The sequence below is a fragment of the Thalassophryne amazonica genome, chromosome 4 (assembly GCF_902500255.1).
Source record: "Thalassophryne amazonica chromosome 4, fThaAma1.1, whole genome shotgun sequence".
Taxonomy (NCBI): domain Eukaryota; kingdom Metazoa; phylum Chordata; class Actinopteri; order Batrachoidiformes; family Batrachoididae; genus Thalassophryne; species Thalassophryne amazonica.
The window spans coordinates 133,514,842-133,536,176 of NC_047106.1; the positions used below are offsets into that span (position 1 = coordinate 133,514,842).

The 21,335-nt window shown below is 41.8% G+C and overlaps 1 protein-coding gene across 1 annotated transcript in view; it reads left to right on the forward strand.

Annotated features, from left to right (window-relative positions):
* The first annotated feature begins 1,000 nt into the window (after nt 1–1,000).
* Nucleotides 1,001–21,335, forward strand: part of ppp5c (protein phosphatase 5, catalytic subunit) — a 48,467-nt gene continuing 28,132 nt past the window's right edge. Inside the window, exons 1-2 of the mRNA XM_034168603.1 lie at nt 1,001–1,100; nt 14,959–15,200. Coding sequence (XP_034024494.1) covers nt 1,007–1,100; nt 14,959–15,200 — 336 coding nt within the window. The 5' untranslated portion in view covers nt 1,001–1,006. The remainder of the gene's footprint in view (nt 1,101–14,958; nt 15,201–21,335) is intronic.

Consider the following 21,335-nt stretch of genomic DNA (forward strand, 5'->3'; position numbering starts at 1 on the left):
TGTCCCAGTTCTTGCATGGCCGGCATACTCACCGGACATGTCACCCATTGAGCATGTTTGGGATGCTCTGGACCGGCGTATACGACAGCGTGTACCAGTTCCTGCCAATATCCAGCAACTTCGCACAGCCATTGAAGAGGAGTGGACCAACATTCCACAGGCCACAATTGACAACCTGATCAACTCTATGCGAAGGAGATGTGTTGCACTGCATGAGGCAAATGGTGGTCACACCAGATACTGACTGGTATCCCCCCCAATAAAACAAAACTGCACCTTTCAGAGGTGGCTTTTATTGTGGGCAGTCTAAGGCACACCTGTGCACTGATCATGGTGTCTAATCAGCATCTTGGTATGGCACACCTGTGAGGTGGGATGGATTATCTCAGCAAAGGAGAAGTGCTCACTATCACAGATTTAGACTGGTGTGTGAACAATATTTGAGGGAAATGGTGATATTGTGTATGTGGAAAAAGTTGTAGATCTTTGAGTTCATCTCATACAAATGGGAGCAAAAACCAAAAGTGTTGCGTTTATATTTTGTTGAGTGTATATATATATATATATATATATATATATATTATATATATATATATATATATATATATATATATATAGATATATATATATATATTTGTATCTTCAAATTACTAAAATAGTTGACTTAACTGCCACTATCTGTTTTCTCTATCATATATTAGTGTGTGTAAATAAATTACAGACTGCGTGAAAAATCAGTTTAATATTCAGAGTTACGTTGGGTTAAATGCGCTGACACTTCATTGTGCTGCCAAACAGCACTGAGTGGAGCTGGTCGGATGACCGCTCTAAGGTGGCGGCCTCGCGGCTCGTCAGCGTAAGTAGCTGTCGAAGCGGCGTCTACTCTTAGAATGTCTATGTTATAACTCTATGTCCAGGGTTATATCTAGTTGTTGTAACCATAACGTCCTATGGCAGTGTTTTCACAGCGTGTTTGTGCTTTGCGACCTTTACGACGATTCATTCAATGGCCCACGTGTCGGAAAACGGCAGTGAGAAGATGGCGGAGGTAGATAAAGATGCAGAGCTGCTCAAGGAGAAGGCGAATGAGTATTTTAAAGGTAATTAAAGATCGATGTTATACGAATGCTGTGGAGCAGAAGTAAATAATAGATAACTATCGGAGCGGTAAGTATCGTGGCAAAGTATTGTGCAGCTATGGGCTAGTTTAAGGGCACGTTGCTCGTGTTAAGTGAAGCTAGCGCTGCTAGCCTCACTGCAGAGGTTGCCTAGCTTAGCTAAAACTTGGCTTGCGAATCTTTCATTCAGTCTGCGCCACAGACATACTAAATGTATGTGTATTTAAGCTGCGTGGCTGTGGCTGCCATTGACCGGTTTGTTTTGAACGAGTGTTGCGCTTTCGTTGCATGTTGATGGTGACCGGAAGCAGTTTAAAAACACATGCTAACACGTTCCGTGCAGTGAGTGTGCCAGTGTGAAATATTTCGGAAGTGGGGCTGGACCATATTGGAATTCTTCTGCTGCGCATCACCACAGGCGGCGCTACGTCATAGCCCAGTGGTCACGTGACTACATATATGTAATGTTTATGGCAGCCAAATACAACACAACTTTTAAGCATATTTGTAGATAAATGTAAACTTTTTTTGATGAGGAAACTAGCTATCACCTGCACACGGCCGCTGCAGCGCATACATAAACAACAGAGAGCCTGTGTGTTTTCATCGGCCCTTCGGGTCGGTAGGTTATGAAAGACCCGGATGTAGTCATTTTCCCATATGTCGGCCCCCGCCTATACTTGCAAATGTTGATGAAGTGGTTGTCCAGAAGCAAAAGTAGTACAGTCACTTGCCCAGTTCCGGATCATTGCCAGTTCCGGATCACTGCTGTACTATTTGTGCTGCCGTTTCTCGTAATCAGCGCGAACAAGCTAATACTTGGTACCAATGGAAAGACTGATGTTTTGTCTACAAATGACCACAAGCTCCACCGGATCCAGCCATCCTTGTGATCAGCAGAGGAATCAAAATATCTAGTCTCTGTGGTATGCACACGTTTCTGATTCACTCATTCCTGCAAGTGTGAAAGTGACGATCTCAATTAAGTAGCAAAGGTGAGTTAGCCATTCAGTGTTTTTGGTTCTAGAGTGGGAAATACTTACTTACTTGGGTAGAAAATGTCAGTGTGTTATGTCTTGCTGTTTAATTGCTGCACGCATTTATCTCTGACACGAAAATTTGCTGGTTGTGGATCACTGAATCAGCAGCCTCGTGTCAGTACTTGTGAGTCGTGTACTTCGGGGGTCATCTCAACATCACGAATGGGCATGAATGTGAGGGCTTTTACTTTTTAATTCAGGAGAAATCTCACCTCCACACATTTAAAAACCTCCTTTGCTCTCCATCTTAACAATATAAGGTGCGAAATGATAGCAAGTTGGTGCATCTTGTGCTTTCCTGGCCCACTTCATTGAGTTAAAAGCTTAGGGGAGATGTCAGAATCCAAGAATGCTTATTACCACAAATTTTATTTTATCTTCTTTTGTTAAGGAATTCCACCCAATTTGAGTAAACACTTAATTTTTTGCTCATAAAAATGTATAACAGTGCCTTTTGAAACTAAGTAATTTCTCATTTAATAAGTATAATTTATATCATTTTGTGTTCAAAACACATTCTCGGCACAGTGTGTATCATTCTGCATTAGAAGGGCTCCAGCCTGTTGCCAGGAATGACCCCAAAGTGACAGAGTGTCGTGATCCATAACCGGGCAAAGTGATCCATTTCTGGCAAATATTTGCACCACACATACTGTGGCTTCACACTTTAAGTAGAAGGGCTACCCCATCCAGACTTCTTCAGCTGGATAACATCCAAATACCCAAAACAACAATACCCAATAAAGGATATTCAGTTGCATTATGGCTCCGTATAGTGGGACTTTCAAAAAAGTGATCCAGAACTGGGCAACTGACTGTACTGTTTAAATTTCAGAACGATTAATGCGTTTCATAAACATTAAACACATACCCTTATTCTTCTACTAACCTCAAATCAGTTGTAAGTGAAGTCACTTCACTCCAGGTGAACTCACCCCATTGTGTGCTTCTTGTGTTTGTCATTTCTGTCACCCCACTTCATTTAGCTGAGGTCACCTAAGTGTGTGTTTATTATATTTCTGTCACGGGACTGGACTTGTTTTTCCCTGATTGCAGGAGCTATTATAGTTAGCTATGATACATGTAAAAGTACCAAGTGATTTCTCAATTGTGTGTGTGTGTGTGTGGCATTGTGTTGAACACCTATAATCCAAATTATGTTATGTACTGGTATATTTGTCACTACGATTAATTATTACTCATCACAATGGTTACAAGATACACTGAAGAATTTGACAGCTTTTGGTACATATACCAGGATGTTGTTTTTGTACAACAATTATCTATGAAAGCAGCGTCAAAAAGCAGCTTTTTACTTATTTGAGGAAGATTGGTGTATTATACCACTGGTGTGTATAAATAATTTATTACATGACCATATCAGAATTGAAATATTGTTTTACTTGAGTGCATGATCCTTATTCGCCATCTTTGGACGGATTTCCGTCTTTTTGCAAAATCTCACCGTCTAAAAGAACTAGCAAAACATACATTTTTATTTCCTCAAATCCATACATGTCAATCTATACAGATTGTCCGTAAATTATACGTATTTTTCCGAGTTTCAGAGTCATACGGACGTACGAATAAAGTCTTATGGATATTCAGGGTTTGGTCTGCAGCGGCTCTGTAATCAAGTGTTTCTGCAGCGCGACTCCACTTTGATGCGTGAGCCATTTAAGCAATGCTTCGAACCGCTGGCTCGTGGTTCTTTGATTTGCTGCTCTTCAGAAGCGATAAGTCCGCTTCTTTACTCCTCTCAAAGCCATTAAAATATTGAGTCGCTTTTGTGTGGATTAAAGTCATTAACTGGGACTCTTGTCATGTTGTAGTCAAGAAACGAGAATCGGCCTCTGTTCCATTGACACAAAATTGCCGCTTTAAATAAAATGACACCTCTTTCCAAACGCTGTACTACAGAAAATAAACTACAATAGACTACAACGTTTTTTTGTTTGTTTTTTTTTTCTTCCCAAAATGAGACGTCCTGTGTTCTTTATGAATTAAACTGATGCTGGCATGCAGCACAGCCAGCTGTAAGAGCTCAGCTCAGATATATGGAAAGACATTCATGCCAAAATGTCTGAAAGGAAATGCTTTTGACAAAAACTACAGATTTTGTTTATTTCTATTTATGTCCAGAAATCAAGGATCCACCATGTAGAGTTTATGTCCAAAGTTTAAGGATCCAGTGCCCAATTTCATATTTATTTACTTTAAGACTCAATAAAATGTTGTTCAATTCAATTTCAATTTAATCGGCTTATAAAGCGCCAAATCACAACAAAAGCCATCTCAAGGCACCTCACATAGAACAGTTCAACATAGAAAAATTTAAATAAATAATTAAAAATGGAAAAAAAAAATCAAATACATAATTAAAAACAGAAGTAAAAGAATAAAACAGATAAAAAAATAAAAACTATTTATAAGAAAGAAAATAAAAATAGGCTTTAAGGCTTGACTTAAAAATTTACCAAGACTTTGGATTGCTGTCTTTTTTTTTTTTTTTTCTTTCATCCTAAGCATCCATGTGAGTGGGGTGACTTCACTCAAAAACACAGTGGGCTGACTTCACCTGGAATGGGCTGAATTCGCAGTGGGGTGACTTCACTATGAACTCCTCAAATCATTTAAGATAGTCATTCCCACGTTTACCTGACAGCTCAGGCGTCGAGTTTACATCCTTATTCTGACACTGGTCTTTAAACAACCATGTGACAGGACCTGGATGTTTGGGAGAAAACATTACTTGCTCCTTCCTTGTGGAAATAAGTTTAGTACTTTCATTAGCTACCCACATTAAATAAAGACCTCTTCATAGAGTTTACAGTGTCCAGTGTTTTCACTGATGTCAGAATTTTTGGTGCGCCAGCCGTTTTGGCCATGTTGGCGGCATCGGCGAGTAAACAATAGATAGGAGAGGCATACATACTTCTCTCTCCGATGGGGACATTTTCAGAAGAACTGATTGCTCTCATGCACACAGCGTCGGCCCATCAGCTTAATGTAAATAAATTGACATTAGATCTACAGAGTATTTTGCTAATCAGTTCAGGAGAAATTTGTTTTCATTTCTTGTTGTCTTTTCTGAAAGAGATATGGTTATTTAACAGAATATGACCCTGGTTAGAAATTATTTCCTGTTCCACAGTCCAGTGGTGGCAGTAATGCACCAGTGAATTAGTTGCCTACTACCATTAAACAGAAAGAAGAAGAAGAATTAATTGGCACATGCTTGCACATACAGAGTGTTTTCACTGATGTCAGAATTTTTGGCGCGGCAGCCTTTTTGGCCATTTCAGCGGCATCGGCAAGTAAACAATAGAGGAAGCAGGCGTTCTGCTCTCTCCGATGGCGACAGTTTGTGAAAACTTTGTGAGACAGCCGTAAGATATAGAGATGGACCCAGCAGTGAAGCAAGATCACACTATGAGATGAAGTAATTGGTGATGAAGATCGTGTGAAATCCCATCATCTGCTGGTCGAGAGTGAGGGTTCACTGCCTGGTGTTATGTACGTGGACATTGTGAATTATTTATTTTCACCTTGACTTCTGAAAGGACTTGGGAAAACTACAAAATCTCGGATGTCTTATCACCAGTTTGTTTGTGGCTGGGTCAGAGAAAAAGTGTCACTGATTGTGGCGGACGAATGGAAAAATAATGTTTCAACACATCCATAGTGCACAGATTATTTTTGTTGTTCTCTCTAATGGGTGCAGACAGGACGCGAGAGGGGTACCGGTGCGTACTATTGCGCACAGAAAATTTTGAAATGTTCAAAAATCTTTCACGCACAAATGTCGTGCTATGTGGCGCCATCTAATCTCCAACACTACATGTAGCTTGTCAAGTGGCTCGTGACTTTTTCTTTGCATTTTCAGTTTGCCATGTACTTTGCCCAAAAACGCAAAGTGGGCTGTCGCAGGATGTAGGATTATTGTGTCATATTTTAACCCCTTAGCTCCCTGTCCTCAAATGAGACTGCGCTGCCCAGTTAACAGCTTAGAGCTCTGACAGGTTTTAAACAGTTTAAAATGTTTGGTTCATGGTTGGTCATCCAGATTTTAATATTCAACAGACAAATGGACAGATCTGAAATAAAATGGTCTTCCAGGTTTGTGACATCACATGAAAACACTCTGTAGATCCTGATTTTTTTTTTTTTTTAGTTTTTATTTAAATTTTTTTTTTTTTTTTTTTTTTTAAACTCTTGGCACACCAAGAAAATGTAAAAGTTGTGTGGTTGGATGTCCACACAATGAGGCATATCAGCATCTTCTGACATTTTATTTAATCCTTAGTTATGCAAAAGAGCTGGAAAGGAGGGAGAGATGGCTGATTGTAATCAACTGATCCCATGTCAGGGATATCCTGTCCACTTGGGGTGAATGATAATAGCATAATTAGGCTCTAAATCTGAGAAAAATTAAATCTTCAAGTTTTATTGGAAAATATCTTTTATTCATGTGGATGAACAGCTTTGATTGTGTGTTGCATAGTAAAACGTTCAGAATTAATCTCAGCTTTCAGACTATGTAACACACATTTGTCAAGAACACTGCATAGAGAAATAATGTCTTTAAACCTAAAAAAGGAAAAGCATTTTTTGGAAATTTCTTAAACTTTTTAGTGAAATTACACCTTTTTTCATTCGGATAAGCTTTTTCTGTTAGAAAGGGGTTTGCCAAAGTCTTTACCACCACAGTTTGCTTGGTCTGTAGGACTAAATAAAAATTAAAGTGTCTTTTTGGGCTGACAGGACTGTTAATTTAGCATTTATGGACATTTAGTTGCAGTCTGAATCAGGGAGAATCCTGACAGAGCAGCTCAGTGCTCTGACTACAGCCTTTGGCAGTGGGCAGGGGGACCCATGTGACCTTTTCTGGGCTCTAGGATTGGCTGTGAATGAAAGAGCATTGAATGAATTCTGTGTGACATTCATTCCCTGATCTGTTAATACAAACATGACGAAAAAACAGTTTACACATGCGGGTGCGTCCAGCGACCCAAGATGGTCAAATATATGGGTCATTCCATATGAAAAGACCAAGGCTTCCAGTTTCATGGTCTCAGAATTGCTCTGTTTTTTTATATTTTGTGGTATGAGGTGTAAGATGAAGATTGCACTTCGTTCCAGTTAAATATCTCCACCCATTCCGATTTTATAGGCTTTTGAAAAAGGGGGCATGGCAACGTTAAGCCTTTGTTATTGGTTTGTAAGCATTTTTAAGAGGCTCTAACTCAAAAACTAAATAAGATATCAATTTGATTTTTTTCAGAATGTATTAACTCTGTCTTAAACTCTAAGAAAAAATGATTTTTACAAACATTAACCCTCCACTGGCCACACAGGATCAGGGTGAAAATTTAAATTTGAACGGTACTGAAGCAGAATCAGCCAAATATAGGCTCAATTTTTTCACATACCATTGAAGATAGTGCTTTTGCTTTTAGTTTTCTGGAAAGCACATGCGAGGGGCTTCCAAAGGAAGTGAACTCCAGACTGATGCTGTTATTTATTTCAGAGCAATGTTAACCCTTTTCAGCCTTGGTTGCCGGGCAGGGCACTTTTGGACCCTCTTTTTCACCATGTCGGTATCTTCTGATTTTCAAAAACTTTGTATCATCTAGAAGCCCTTGATATGTGCTGCTAGAAAAATTACACACTGATATAAAACAAACACCCCTACACATAGAATTAAAGTCCTCTTTTCAGGGTATATCACACTTTTTGCATATATTCTAATGTACAGTAATATGTACATAAATGTACACAATACACAGGTTTGCAAAACTGTTAAACCATACCCATGCCTCCCTCGGAATGTCCTTCTTTTCAGGCACTTTCTCACATTTGATAGTCTGTGACGGTGTTGAAAATGTTGCTTCATTTTTAAATGGCAAAGGCCGTGTGTATGCAGGGACTATGACATCTTCTTGGATGAGCTAAAGATGAAAGTGGATGCTGCATCAACAAGAGTAAAGATACAACTGCTTACATGTGCCCTTGTTTCCTGGAGTAGGAAACAGATTGTGAGCAGGTTTGGTGTTACAAACTATGTTGCAAGAAATTCTGTAAAAATGCGGAAACAGAATGGAATTCTTCCTGACTTAGTCAATAAAACTGGCAGTCGGCAAATAGCTTTAGAAACAATGAACAAGGTCTTGGCTTTCTATGAAAATGTCCGATTTACTAGAATGCTACCAGGGGCAAAAGATTTTGTAAATGTGAAAGATTTGAATGGGGAGAAGAAGCGGGTGCAGAAAAGACTTATTTTGTTGAACTTAAATGAATTGTACATTCAATTTAAAAAGCAGTACCCTGATGATAAAATAGGCTTGTCCAAATTTTGTGAATTGAGACCCAAGCAATGTGTTACTGTTGGTGCAAAGGGGAACCACTCAGTATGTGTTTGTACTATACACCAAAATGTCAAATTAATGTTAGCAAGCTTGCCAGGTGATAAAATTGATTATCATGAGTTGATGTCGAAGATGGTCTGTTCAGTGCAGTCAAAAACTTGCATGCTTCACCGATGTGAGCTATGTCCGGGAAATGAGGCACTTGTCTCTTTTCTAGAGGAATGGTTGGCTGTGGCAGGGCTTGAGGAAATTAGATTCAAGCAATGGGTTACCGTTGACAGAACAACTAGTGTAGAGTATGTTCTTGATTGTCAGGCCTACACTGAGAAGTTGGCTTCCATGGTTGATAAACTAACCATCCATCACTTTATTGCTAAGAATCAATCAATCAATCAATCAATTTTTTATATAGCGCCAAATCACAACAAACAGTTGCCCCAAGGCGCTTTATATTGTAAGGCAAGGCCATACAATAATTATGTAAAACCCCAACGGTCAAAACCAAACCAAATACCGGCATCACTGAAAGCAGCCAAAGATAACGATACGTCTTTGGGATGGTTGAGTAATTTTTTCTCTAATAGTTAAAATTTTGTTAGCAAAGAAAGTCATGAAGTCATTACTAGTTAAAGTTAATGGAATACTCAGCTCAATAGAGCTCTGACTCTTTGTCAGCCTGGCTACAGTGCTGAAAAGAAACCTGGGGTTGTTCTTATTTTCTTCAATTAGTGATGAGTAGAAAGATGTCCTAGCTTTACGGAGGGCTTTTTTATAGAGCAACAGACTCTTTTTCCAGGCTAAGTGAAGATCTTCTAAATTAGTGAGACGCCATTTCCTCTCCAACTTACGGGTTATCTGCTTTAAGCTACGAGTTTGTGAGTTATACCACGGAGTCAGGCACTTCTGATTTAAAGCTCTCTTTTTTAGAGGAGCTACAGCATCCAAAGTTGTCTTCAATGAGATGTAAAACTATTGACGAGATACTCTATCTCACTGACAGAGTTTAGGTAGCTACTCTGCACTGTGTTGGTATATGGCATTAGAGAACATAAAGAAGGAATCATATCCTTAAACCTAGTTACAGCGCTTTCTGAAAGACTTCTAGTGTAATGAAACTTATTCCCCACTGCTGGGTAGTCCATCAGAGTAAATGTAAATGTTATTAAGAAATGATCAGACAGAAGGGAGTTTTCAGGGAATACTGTTAAGTCTTCTATTTCCATACCATAAGTCAGAACAAGATCTAAGATATGATTAAAGTGGTGGGTGGACTCATTTACTTTTTGAGCAAAGCCAGTAGAGTCTAATAATAGATTAAATGCAGTGTTGAGGCTGTCATTCTCAGCATCTGTGTGGATGTTAAAATCGCCCACTATAATTATCTTATCTGAGCTAAGCACTAAGTCAGACAAAAGGTCTGAAAATTCACAGAGAAACTCACAGTAACGACCAGGTGGACGATAGATAATAACAAATAAAACTGGTTTTGGGACTTCCAATTTGGAAGGACAAGACTAAGAGTCAAGCTTTCAAATGAATTAAAGCTCTGTCTGGGTTTTTGATTAATTAATAAGCTGGAATGGAAGATTGCTGCTAATCCTCCGCCCCGGCCCGTGCTACGAGCATTCTGACAGTTAGTGTGACTCGGGGTGTTGACTCATTTAAACTAACATATTCATCCTGCTGTAACCAGGTTTCTGTAAGGCAGAATAAATCAATATGTTGATCAATTATTATATCATTTACCAACAGGGACTTAGAAGAGAGAGACCTAATGTTTAATAGACCACATTTAACTGTTTTAGTCTGTGGTGCAGTTGAAGGTGCTATATTATTTTTTCTTTTTGAATTTTTATGCTTAAATAGATTTTTGCTGGTTATTGGTAGTCTGGGAGCAGGCACCGTCTCTACGGGGATGGGGTAATGAGGGGATGGCAGGGGGAGAGAAGCTGCAGAGAGGTGTGTAAGACTACAACTCTGCTTCCTGGTCCCAACCCTGGATAGTCACGGTTTGGAGGATTTAAGAAAATTGGCCAGATTTCTAGAAATGAGAGCTGCTCCATCCAAAGTGGGATGGATGCCGTCTCTCCTAACAAGACCAGGTTTTCCCCAGAAGCTTTGCCAATTATCTATGAAGCCCACCTCATTTTTTGGACAACACTCAGACAGCCAGCAATTCAAGGAGAACATGCGGCTAAACATGTCACTCCCGGTCCGATTGGGGAGGGGCCCAGAGAAAACTACAGAGTCGGACATTGTTTTTGCAAAGTTACACACCGATTTAATGTTAATTTTAGTGACCTCCGATTGGCGTAACCGGGTGTCATTACTGCCGACGTGAATTACAATCTTACCAAATTTACGCTTAGCCTTAGCCAGCAGTTTCAAATTTCCTTCAATGTCGCCTGCTCTGGCCCCCGGAAGACAATTGACTATGGTTGCTGGTGTCGCTAACTTCACATTTCTCAAAACAGAGTCGCCAATAACCAGAGTTTGATCCTCGGCGGGTGTGTCGTCGAGTGGGGAAAAACGGTTAGAGATGTGAACGGGTTGGCGGTGTACACGGGGCTTCTGTTTAGGGCTACGCTTCCTCCTCACAGTCACCCAGTCAGCCTGCTTTCCCGGCTGCTCGGGATCTGCCAGGGGGTAACTAACGGCGGCTAAGCTACCTTGGTCCGCACCGACTACAGGGGCCTGGCTAGCTGTAGAATTTTCCACGGTGCGGAGCCGAGTCTCCAATTCGCCCAGCCTGGCCTCCAAAGCTACGAATAAGCTACACTTATTACAAGTACCGTCCTGCTAAAGGAGGCCGAGGAATAACTAAACATTTCACACCCAGAGCAGAAAAGTGCGGGAGAGACAGGAGAAGCCGCCATGCTAAATCGGCTAAGAGCTAGTAGCTACGCTAAGCTAGCGGATTCCTAAAAACACGCAAAGTGAATAATGTGTAAATAATTTAGAGGTGATTCAGCAGAAGGAGTGCTTTAGTTAAGGCACGTAAAGATTACACTGGGAAACAAATCGTAATCTAGATAACTAGATCAATCTAACTGCGCAGATTAAACAGCTAACAGATACAGAAAAACACCGCTGTGCTCCGGAACAGGAAGTGATACAATACCGCAATGAGAGCCAACCACCAGTATAATGCGCCGTAGCTACTAGCCAAATCACAGAATCAGGGAGCTTTTCTGGAAAAGCTAAAAACTAATGTGAGGGAAGATGAATGCATCATTCTGCTTGACTTTGCTGAGAATTACTCGTTTGTAGTACAGGATGCAGCACAAGGTTACCACTGGGATAATTCCCAAGCAACCCTGCATCCCTTTACTGTGTACTACAAGATGAATGATTCCCTGCATTGTCGAAGCATATGTGTAATCAGCAATCGCTTGCAACACGACACAATTGCAGTTCATTATTTCCTCACTCAGGTTGTGCCCCTGATCAAAACAGGTATCCCTACAACTTTAAGCAAAGCATATTACTTCAGCGATGGGGCAGCCTCCCAATATAAAAATTTCAAGAACTTTTGCAACCTTCTCCATCACAAGGAAGACTTTGGCATGGAAGCAGAATGGAATTTTTTTGCCACTTCTCATGGAAAGAGTCCTTGCGATGGAATAGGGGGCACAATCAAGCGGGAGGCAGCCAGGCACAGTATGAAAGCAATTGCTTCGGGTCATGTATTTACTCCCCATGACTTATTTGAGTGGGCTCACGCAAATATCATGGGGGTTGAGACAATTTTTGTTGAGAGTGAGGATGTTCAGAAGCACTCAAAGCAGCAGCTGAAGAGATTTGAGGAGGCTAAGAAAGTTCTGGGTACCAGGGGTAACCACTGTTTCAGTGTAACTAGGAATGGTACCATTCTCATCAAACGTTTGTCGCGTGAAGAGGAGGTCAGATTTGAGTGCGGTACCCCTATACCTGAGCCTCTAAAACTGGCAGACTGTATCCCTGGTCATTATGTGGCCTGCTTGTATGATGGCCATTGGTGGTTGGCAAATATCATTGAGCAATCTCAAGAGAATGACAATGTCAAAGTTTCATTTATACACTCAAATGGACCAGCCTCAAATTTCCACTGGCCTAGTAGGGTGGATGAATGCTGGGTACCTTTGACTCACATTCTCTTGATGGATGCTCCAGACACCACTGGACTTGGAAGGAACTATGTTTTATCTAGTCAAGAAGCTTCCAGAGTGCAGGCATGGTTTGACAGCCTAAAGTTGGCAACAGAGTAGAAGTCAATAATTACAGAGTAGCCTGGCAAAATTGTGGGCTTTTTTTGTCCAGAACCAGAGGTACAAGGGTTGATTTTGAACAACAGAATGCATTAGGATGTTAACATAATTAGTTAGTTCAAGGTTTACATATTTTATATTTAAAAAAAATGAAAAAGAGCTGTTGTACATGTATTATTTATGCATTTTAGGTAACTGTGCACCATAACTCCTATGTATTGTGTACATTTATGTACATACGACTGTACATTAAAATATATGCAAAAAGTGGGATATACCCTGAAAAGAGGGCTTTAATTCTATGTGTAGGGGTGTTTATTTTATATCAGTGTGTAATTTTTCTAGCAGCACATATCAAGAGCTTTTAGATGATACAAAGTTTTTGAAAATCAGAAGATACCGACATGGTGAAAAAAGGGGTCCAAAAGTGCCCCACCCGGCAACCAAGGTTGAAAAGGGTTAACATTGCTCTGAAATAAATAACAGCATCAGTCTGGAGTTCACTTCCTTTGGAAGCCCCTGGCATGTACTTTCCAGAAAACTAAAAGCAAAGCACTATCTTCAATGGTATGTGAGAAAATTGTGCCTATATTCGGCTGATTTTGCTTCAGTACCGTTCAAATTTAAATTTTCACCCTGATCCTGTGTGGCCAGTGGAGGGTTAATGTTTGTAAAAATCATTTTTTCTGAGAGTTTAAGACAGAGTTAATACATTCTGAAAAAATCAAATTGATATCTTGTTTAGTTTTTGAGTTAGAGCCTCTTAAAAATGCTTACAAACCAATAACAAAGGGTTAACGTTGCCATGCCCCCTTTTTCAACAGCCTATAAAATCGGAATGGGTGGAGATATTTAACTGGAACGAAGTGCAATCTTCATCTTACACCTCATACCACAAAATATTAAAAAAACAGCAATTCTGAGACCATAAAACTGGAAGATGTTCTCAATTTGGCTCATTTCATATGGAATGACCCATATAATAAGTCTCTTTTATTCACACAAATAACTGCACATTTCCTCTCGCTTCATTTCCAAGGTCACAGTGGAGGGAACAACTTGTCTTTGCTGTTACCAAGTTCAGCACTGAGCGCAGTCCAGGTTTTAAAAGTCTATGAACACATGGCTTCACGTGAAATAGGCAGTCGATCCTTTTTCGATCATCAGCAGTGGCGTATCAGTCTTGCTGTTTTATAGCGTAGAGCTGATTCACATACTGGTCAAATATTTGATATTTCTGTATTGCAAATCTTTATTTTATTTATTCATTCATTCATTGTTTGTTTATGATCGATTATGAAATATTTTGAGAAATGTATTTTCTATTTTTCTGTAGCTGTGGGTCATAATTCTAAAAAATGTAACTTTAGAAAAGCCTTTTTGTCTTTGTTTTTCTCTTCAATAATTCAATCATTTTTAAACATTTGTTCATACAAAAATGGTTTGAATTTATTTCTGAACATGTTTTAAAAATGTGTGCTTAAAAAATAGGTGTGTTTGTAATTCTGACCACAAATAAACACACATATATCTAGCAGTCAGACAACAAATAAAGTTGTTATTGTTTTTTTTTTTTCTAATGTTTTTTGTTATCTGCCTTCCTCATATGCTGTACAAGTTCTTGCTGGCTCCACTTGGTTTTTGTGGGCATACAGTAGTGGAAATATGGCAGAGTGTGACGAGGGTTTTGGAAAGTAAGGGGATGGGACATAAACTTACCGGGTAAATGCATATGTCTTGGACTTCATCTACATGGTCCATTAGGAAATACAAACAGTATGGTTCTGTGTATTGAATCTTTCTGGAGGGGTAGTTCCCAAATACTGAGTGACCATGCAGTAAGGAGACAAGTGAGGGAAGACACTCAAGACTACTCTGTTGGAGTTACAGGCTTAAGTAGTGATCAACAAATGTTGCACCGCCATTGCCAGTTTCGCCAATTACTTCACCAGTCACAGATTTATAGTGGAGTGATGGAGAGAAGGATTGTAAAACAGGGAAACTGATCAAATGTAGGCTCATCTCCCATGTGATGTCTGGAAAACTGTCACTGAAATTTCATGTCTTTTTATTTATTCATGTATCCATCCATCTACCACTCCACCATGAAGCAAGTGGTGATGGCATAGCACTGTTGATATTTAATTGAACTAAACACATTATTCATGTTGCTTTTGTTTTTCAGAAAAAGATTATGAAAATGCAATCAAGTACTACACAGATGCACTGGAGCTCAATCCGTCCAATGCCATCTACTACAGCAATCGGAGCCTGGCATACCTACGCACTGAGTGCTATGGCTACGCCCTGGCTGATGCTACAAAGGCCCTGGAGATTGACAAGCAGTACATTAAAGGATATTATCGCCGTGCCACCTCAAACATGGCCCTGGGCAAGTTTAAGGCTGCACTGAAAGACTATGAAACGGTGAGGAATGCATCAGTTTTGACTCACAGTAGCTGTACATACTTCACCACCAGATATCTCTTATGTTAGACACACGTACTCTCTGGAGTAAAGACATGGACGAGTTTGCAAGAGTGCTCTGTGATAGGGCCGCAAATAATGATTCTTTTCATCGATTAACTATCATTTAATTGATCAGCTGTTTTCTTGATTAGTCATTTAGTTGTTAGGTCCATAAAATGTCAAGAAAAAGGTGAATGTTCATCAGTATAATCCAGAGCCCAAGATGTTGCCAAATTTCTTGTTTTGTCCACCCAAAGATATTCATGTTACTGCCAAATTGGAGGAAAGCAGCATGTAAAATTAATCAGAATATATTCACATTTTAAGAAGATCAAAGATTTTGGATGTCAAATTAAAAAAGACTCAAAGATGAATCAATTGTCATATTGGCTATTGGTTAATTTAATAGTCGATTAATCGTTGCAGCCCCACTCTGTGAGCATTGTGACAGAGCTTAAAAGGAGGTCACAGTCAAGACCTTGTTGCCGCCAAAACTTATATTCATTCAAAAAATTGACATGTTGAATTGTATATGTAAACTTTCATAACGTTCATGTATTAATTAGGTTTGTCTCAATAATTATTATATTGACGTACATATTGTTTGATATATTAAGATGACAGTTGTTTTTCTGTCCTTGATATACTGCCATTTACCTGCTCTCTGTGTGAGGCACTCATGCAGCAGGGAGTCAAATCGAAGCGACTGCATCATTCCTGTCAGAAAGTTCGGAAGAATAAATAGAACTAGCGTGCTGGTTGTGAGGATCCACGGGCTCTAGATTGAGTAGTGTTCCTTAAATGGGTAGCTGACTTTTTCAAATTTTTAAATTGTGCAAAATTTCTGTAATGAGTTGGAATGGTGCGTTAGTCCAGAATGTTTATAGAACCTTAGACCAAAACACTTTTTTGAAGAACTCAACCCTTTTATTTCCTGTTAATTACAGTGGGGAATAAAAGCATTTGATCCACTGATTTTGCAAGTGTTTCCACCTACAAAGAATGGAGAGGTCTGTAATTTTTATCGTACTTGTAGGTACACTTCAACTTTGACAGAATCTAAAAAAATAAAATTCATAAAAGCACAGTTTGATTTTTAAATAATTAATTTGCATTGTATTACATGAAATAAGTATTTGATACAATAGAAAAATGGACCTTAATATCCATCCATCCATCCATTTTGTTCCGCTTTATCCGGAGTCGGGTCGCGGGGGCAGCAGCTCAAGCAAAGCTGCCCAGACTTCCTGATCCACACACACCTCCCCCAGCTCCTCCGTGGGAACCCCAAGGCGTTCCCAAGCCAGCCGAGAGATATAATCCTTCCAGCGTGTCCTGGGTCTTCCCCGGGGCCTCCTCCCAATGGGACGTGCCCGGAACACCTCTCCAGCGAGGCGTCCAGGGGGCATCCAGAAAAGATGCCTGAGCCACCTCAACTGACTCCTTTCGACGTGGAGGAGCAGCGGCTCAACTCCGAGCTCCTCCCGAGTGACCGAGCTCCTCACCCTATCTCTAAGGGAGCGCCCAGCCACCCTGCGGAGGAAACTCATCTCGGCCGCTTGTACCCGCGATCTCGTTCTTTCGCCATGAGCCAAATCTCATGACCATAGGTGAGGATCGGAACGTAGATCGATCGATAAATCGAGAGCTTTGCCCCCCTACTCAGCTCGCTCTTCACCACGACGGTCCGATACAGCGACCGCATCACTGCAGACGCTGCACCGATCTGTCTGTCGATCTCACGCTCCATCCGTCTCTCACTCGTGAATAAGACCCCGAGATACTTAAACTCCTCCACTTGAGGCAAGGACACTCCACCGACCTGAAGAGGGCAAAGCACCTTTTTCCGGTCGAGAACCATGGCCTCGGATTTGGAGCTGCTGATTTCCATCCCGGACGCCTCACACTCGGCTGCAAACCGCCCCAGTGCACGCTGAAGGTCCTGATTTGACGAAGCCAACAGAACCACATCATCCGCAAACAGCAGAGACGAGATTCTGTGGTTCCCAAACCAGACCCCCTCTACACCCTGGCTGCGCCTAGAAATTCTGTCCATAAAAATAATGAACAGAACCGGTGACAAAGAGCAGCCCTGGCGGAGGCCAACATGCACTGGAAACAGGTTTGACTTAATACTGGCAATGCGAACCCAGCTCCTGCTGCGGTCGTACAGGGACCGGATAGCCCTTAGCAAAGGACCCCGGACCCCGTACTCCCGGAACACTCCCCACAGGGTGCCCCGAGGGACACGGTCGAACGCCTTCTCCAGATCCACAAAACACATGTGGACTGGTTGGGCGAACTCCCATGAACCCTCGAGCACCCGATGGAGCGTGTAGAGCTGGTCCAGTGTGCTGCGACCAGGACGAAAACCACATTGCTCCTCCTGAATCCGAGGTTCGACCATCGGTCGAATTCTCCTCTCCAGTACTCTGGAATAGACCTTACCGGGGAGGCTGAGGAGTGTGATCCCCCTATAGTTGGAACACACCCTCCGGTCCCCCCTTCTTAAACAGAGGGACCACCACCCCGGTCTACCAATCCAGAGGCACTGTCCCCGATCGCCACGCGATGTTGCAGAGGCGTGTCAGCCAAGACAGTCCCACAACATCCAGAGACTTAAGGTACTCGGGACGGATTTCATCCACCCCAGGAGCCTTGCCACCGAGGAGCTTTCCAACCACCTCGGTGACTTCTGCCTGGGTAATGGATGAGTCCTCCTCTGGGTCCCCAGTCTCTGCCTCCTCTTCGGAAGACGTGACGATGGGATTAAGGAGATCCTTGAAGTACTCCTTCCACCGCCCAACAACATCCCCATTCAGAGTCAACAGCTCCCCACCCGCACCGTAAACAGTGCCGGTGGAGAGCTGCTTCCGCCTCCTGAGGCGTCGGACGGTTTGCCAGAATCTCTTCGAGGCCGACCGGTAGTCCTCCTCCGTAGCCTCCCCGAACTCCTCCCAGACCCGAGTTTTTGCCTCTGCAACTGCACGGGCTGCGGCACGCTTGGCCTGCCGGTACCTGTCAGCTGCCTCTGGGGTCCCACCTACCAACAAAGATAAGTAGGACTCCTTCTTCAGCTTGACAACATCCCTTTCTTCCGGTGTCCACCACCGGGTTCGGGGATTGGCCGCGACAGGCACCAGAGACCATGCGACCACAGCTAAGAGCGGCCATATCAGCAATGGAGGTGGAGAACATGGTCCACTCGGACTCCATGTCTCCAACCTCCCCCGGGATCTGGGAAAAGCTCTCCCGGAGGTGGGAGTTGAAGACCTCCCTGACAGAGGGTTCTGCCAGTCGTTCCCAGCAGACCCTCACGATATGTTTGGGCCTGCCAGGTCTGACCGGCTTCCTCCCCTCCCAGCAGATCCAACTCACCACCAGGTGGTGATCGGTTGACAGCTCTGCCCCTCTCTTTACTCGAGTGTCCGAGACACGTTAACATTTGGTACAGAAACCTTTGTTTGCCATCACAGAGGTCAGATGTTTCCTGTAGTTCTTGACCAAGTTTGCACACACTGCAGCAGGGATTTTGGTCTACTGCTCCATACAGATTTCAATTTAATATATTTCACTTATATAGCGCCAAATCACAACAATGTTACCTCAAGGTGTTTCACACCTTGTAAACACCAAACTCTTATAAAGAAGGAAAAAAAATACCTGAGCATGTGCAGGAAAACTTTGATGTAATCTCAACATAAATAAATAAAAACATAAATAACATAAATTAGCATCTTGTATTTTTATTCCAACTGGAGTTAATTTTAGTGTGATGATGGAATTTATCCTATTTTCTCCTCCTCAGTCACATTTTGTGCTTGAACTTAAAACCAACTGCATTACCTCACGATCTAAAATAAATACTTTTTAAAAATAAAAGCTTATTAAAGTTCAGAGTTCTCACCTGATTAATGTGAGAACCTGCGCATTGAGACGCTGCTCCGTTCAGCCCACTCCCCCCTTCTCCCTCGCACTCTCCCTGCCTGTGTGAGTCAGCTCAGAAGAACTGGAGGCCATGATAAGAAACTGAGGAAGTTTTACAGCCGAACAGATAAGAGGCAGTACTACAGTCAGCGAGTAGGTGCCTGGTGGAATAGTCTTCCTCAAGAAGTGATTGATGCTCCTGCGACAAATTCATTTAAAAGCCGATTGGATGATTATTTCAAGGATCACCCTGTGGTCCACAACTACAGGGCGCTCGACTGTCCAGTCAACCCATATATGATGGTGGACCAGGTCTAAGAAGAGCAGCTTTCCAATAAGAATCCTTGTGGATTCCTTCCAAGCCGAAGAGGATATGTATATGTATGTTTGTATGTATAGCTGTCTGAGCAGCTCCGCACACACACAGACAGTTCGTATGAAAAGCTCCGCATTTTAGACTGCTTTCAGCAAGTATTCCACAGCTTTTTCGGATGTCTTTTTTAAAAATTGACTGTCCAAAGGCTGGATGGCTCGCTATCTAAAACTGTTGTTATTTTCGAATGGTTCAGCTGTTTAAGGCGCAAGTTTGAAAAAAAAAAAAAAAAAAAATTGTCTGACTTGTGAACACTCTTAATCACAAGACCGAAAAGATTTTTTTTAACTCAGTCTAGCAGGGGAAAATATCTACTAGACATAGGCCAAACGTTAATGGTCCATGACCTCGGACCAGTATCAGTATGCCAGCCATACGAAAGGGAAAATAAGTGCGTTTAAGTCTGGATTTGAAAGTCTACAGAATTTGACTGTTTCATTGACGCAGATCATTCCAGATCTTCTCCACATCTCTCAGGTTTCAAGTTTCACCTCCCTCCAAAGATTTTCTGTTGAGTTCAGGACTGGAGACTGGCCAGGCCACTCCAGGACCTGAAAATGCTTCGTCTGGAGCCACTTCTTAGTTGCTTTGGCTGTGTTTCGGGTCATTGTCACACTGGAAGATCCAATGCTCTTACTGAGGGAAGGATGTTGTTTGCCAAAATCCCACGATATGTGACCCCATTAATTCTCCCTTCAGTACGGTGCAGTCGTCCTGTCCCCTTTTCAGAAGAGCACCCCAGAGTATGATGTTTCCACCCTCAATCTTCACGGTTGGGACAGTGGTCTTGGGGTCGTTCTCATCCTTCAAACACGGCAAGTGGAGTTGATACCAAAAAGCTCTATTTTGGTCTCATCTGACCACATGACCTTCTCCCATGCCTCCTCTGGAGCATTGAGATGGTCACTGGTGAACTTCAAACAGACCTGGACATGTGCTGGCTTGAGCAGGGGGACCTTGCTGCCCTGCAGGATTTTAAACCATGACAGCATAATGCGTTACTAATGTAATCTTTGTGACTGTGGTCCCAGTTCTCTTCAGGTCATTGACCAGGGTAGTTATGAGCTTTCTCAGAATCATCCTGACCTCATGAGGCGAGATCTTGCATGGAGCCCGACACTGAGGAAGATTGATGGTTATCTTGTGCTTCTTCCATTTTCTAATAATTACGCCAGCAGTTGTTGTCTTCTCATCAAGCTGCTTGCCTGTTGTCCTGTAGCCCATCCCAGCCTTGTGCAGGTCTACATTTTTTTCCCTGGTGTTCTTAGACAGCTCTTTTGCCTTGGCCATGGTGGATAGGTTGGAGTGTGTGGACAGTAGGGCTAAAACGATTAGTCGAGTAACTCGAATAAATCGATTACAGAAAATGTTCGAGACAAGTTCTGTGCCTCGAAGCTCCGTTTAGTGTTGTTGTACATATGCCAGGCCTGTGTATGACGCTGTAACGTCTCCAGAAAAAAAAAACAGAAGACAAGAGCATGCACATAAGCCGTGTAAGAGCTAATCAATGTACCACCAAAAGCTACAGCTTTCCAGTGCGACACACAGAGTAAAATAAAGCCTTTTAAGAGAGAGGGTTCACGCTGATCATCTCAAATAGACTTACTGTGTATTTAAAATGAAGCAGTGTGTTTCTTTTTTTAAAAAAACACACCAGTTTGGTCTACTGGCTGTGCTTCACCCTACGTACACTTTTAAGTCAATCAAGTTAATTCAAAAACCACCTTTATTTGGATTTGATCAGACGTTTCATCGACAGGGTGCAGAGTGTATTTATCAATGTGGCTTTTGTA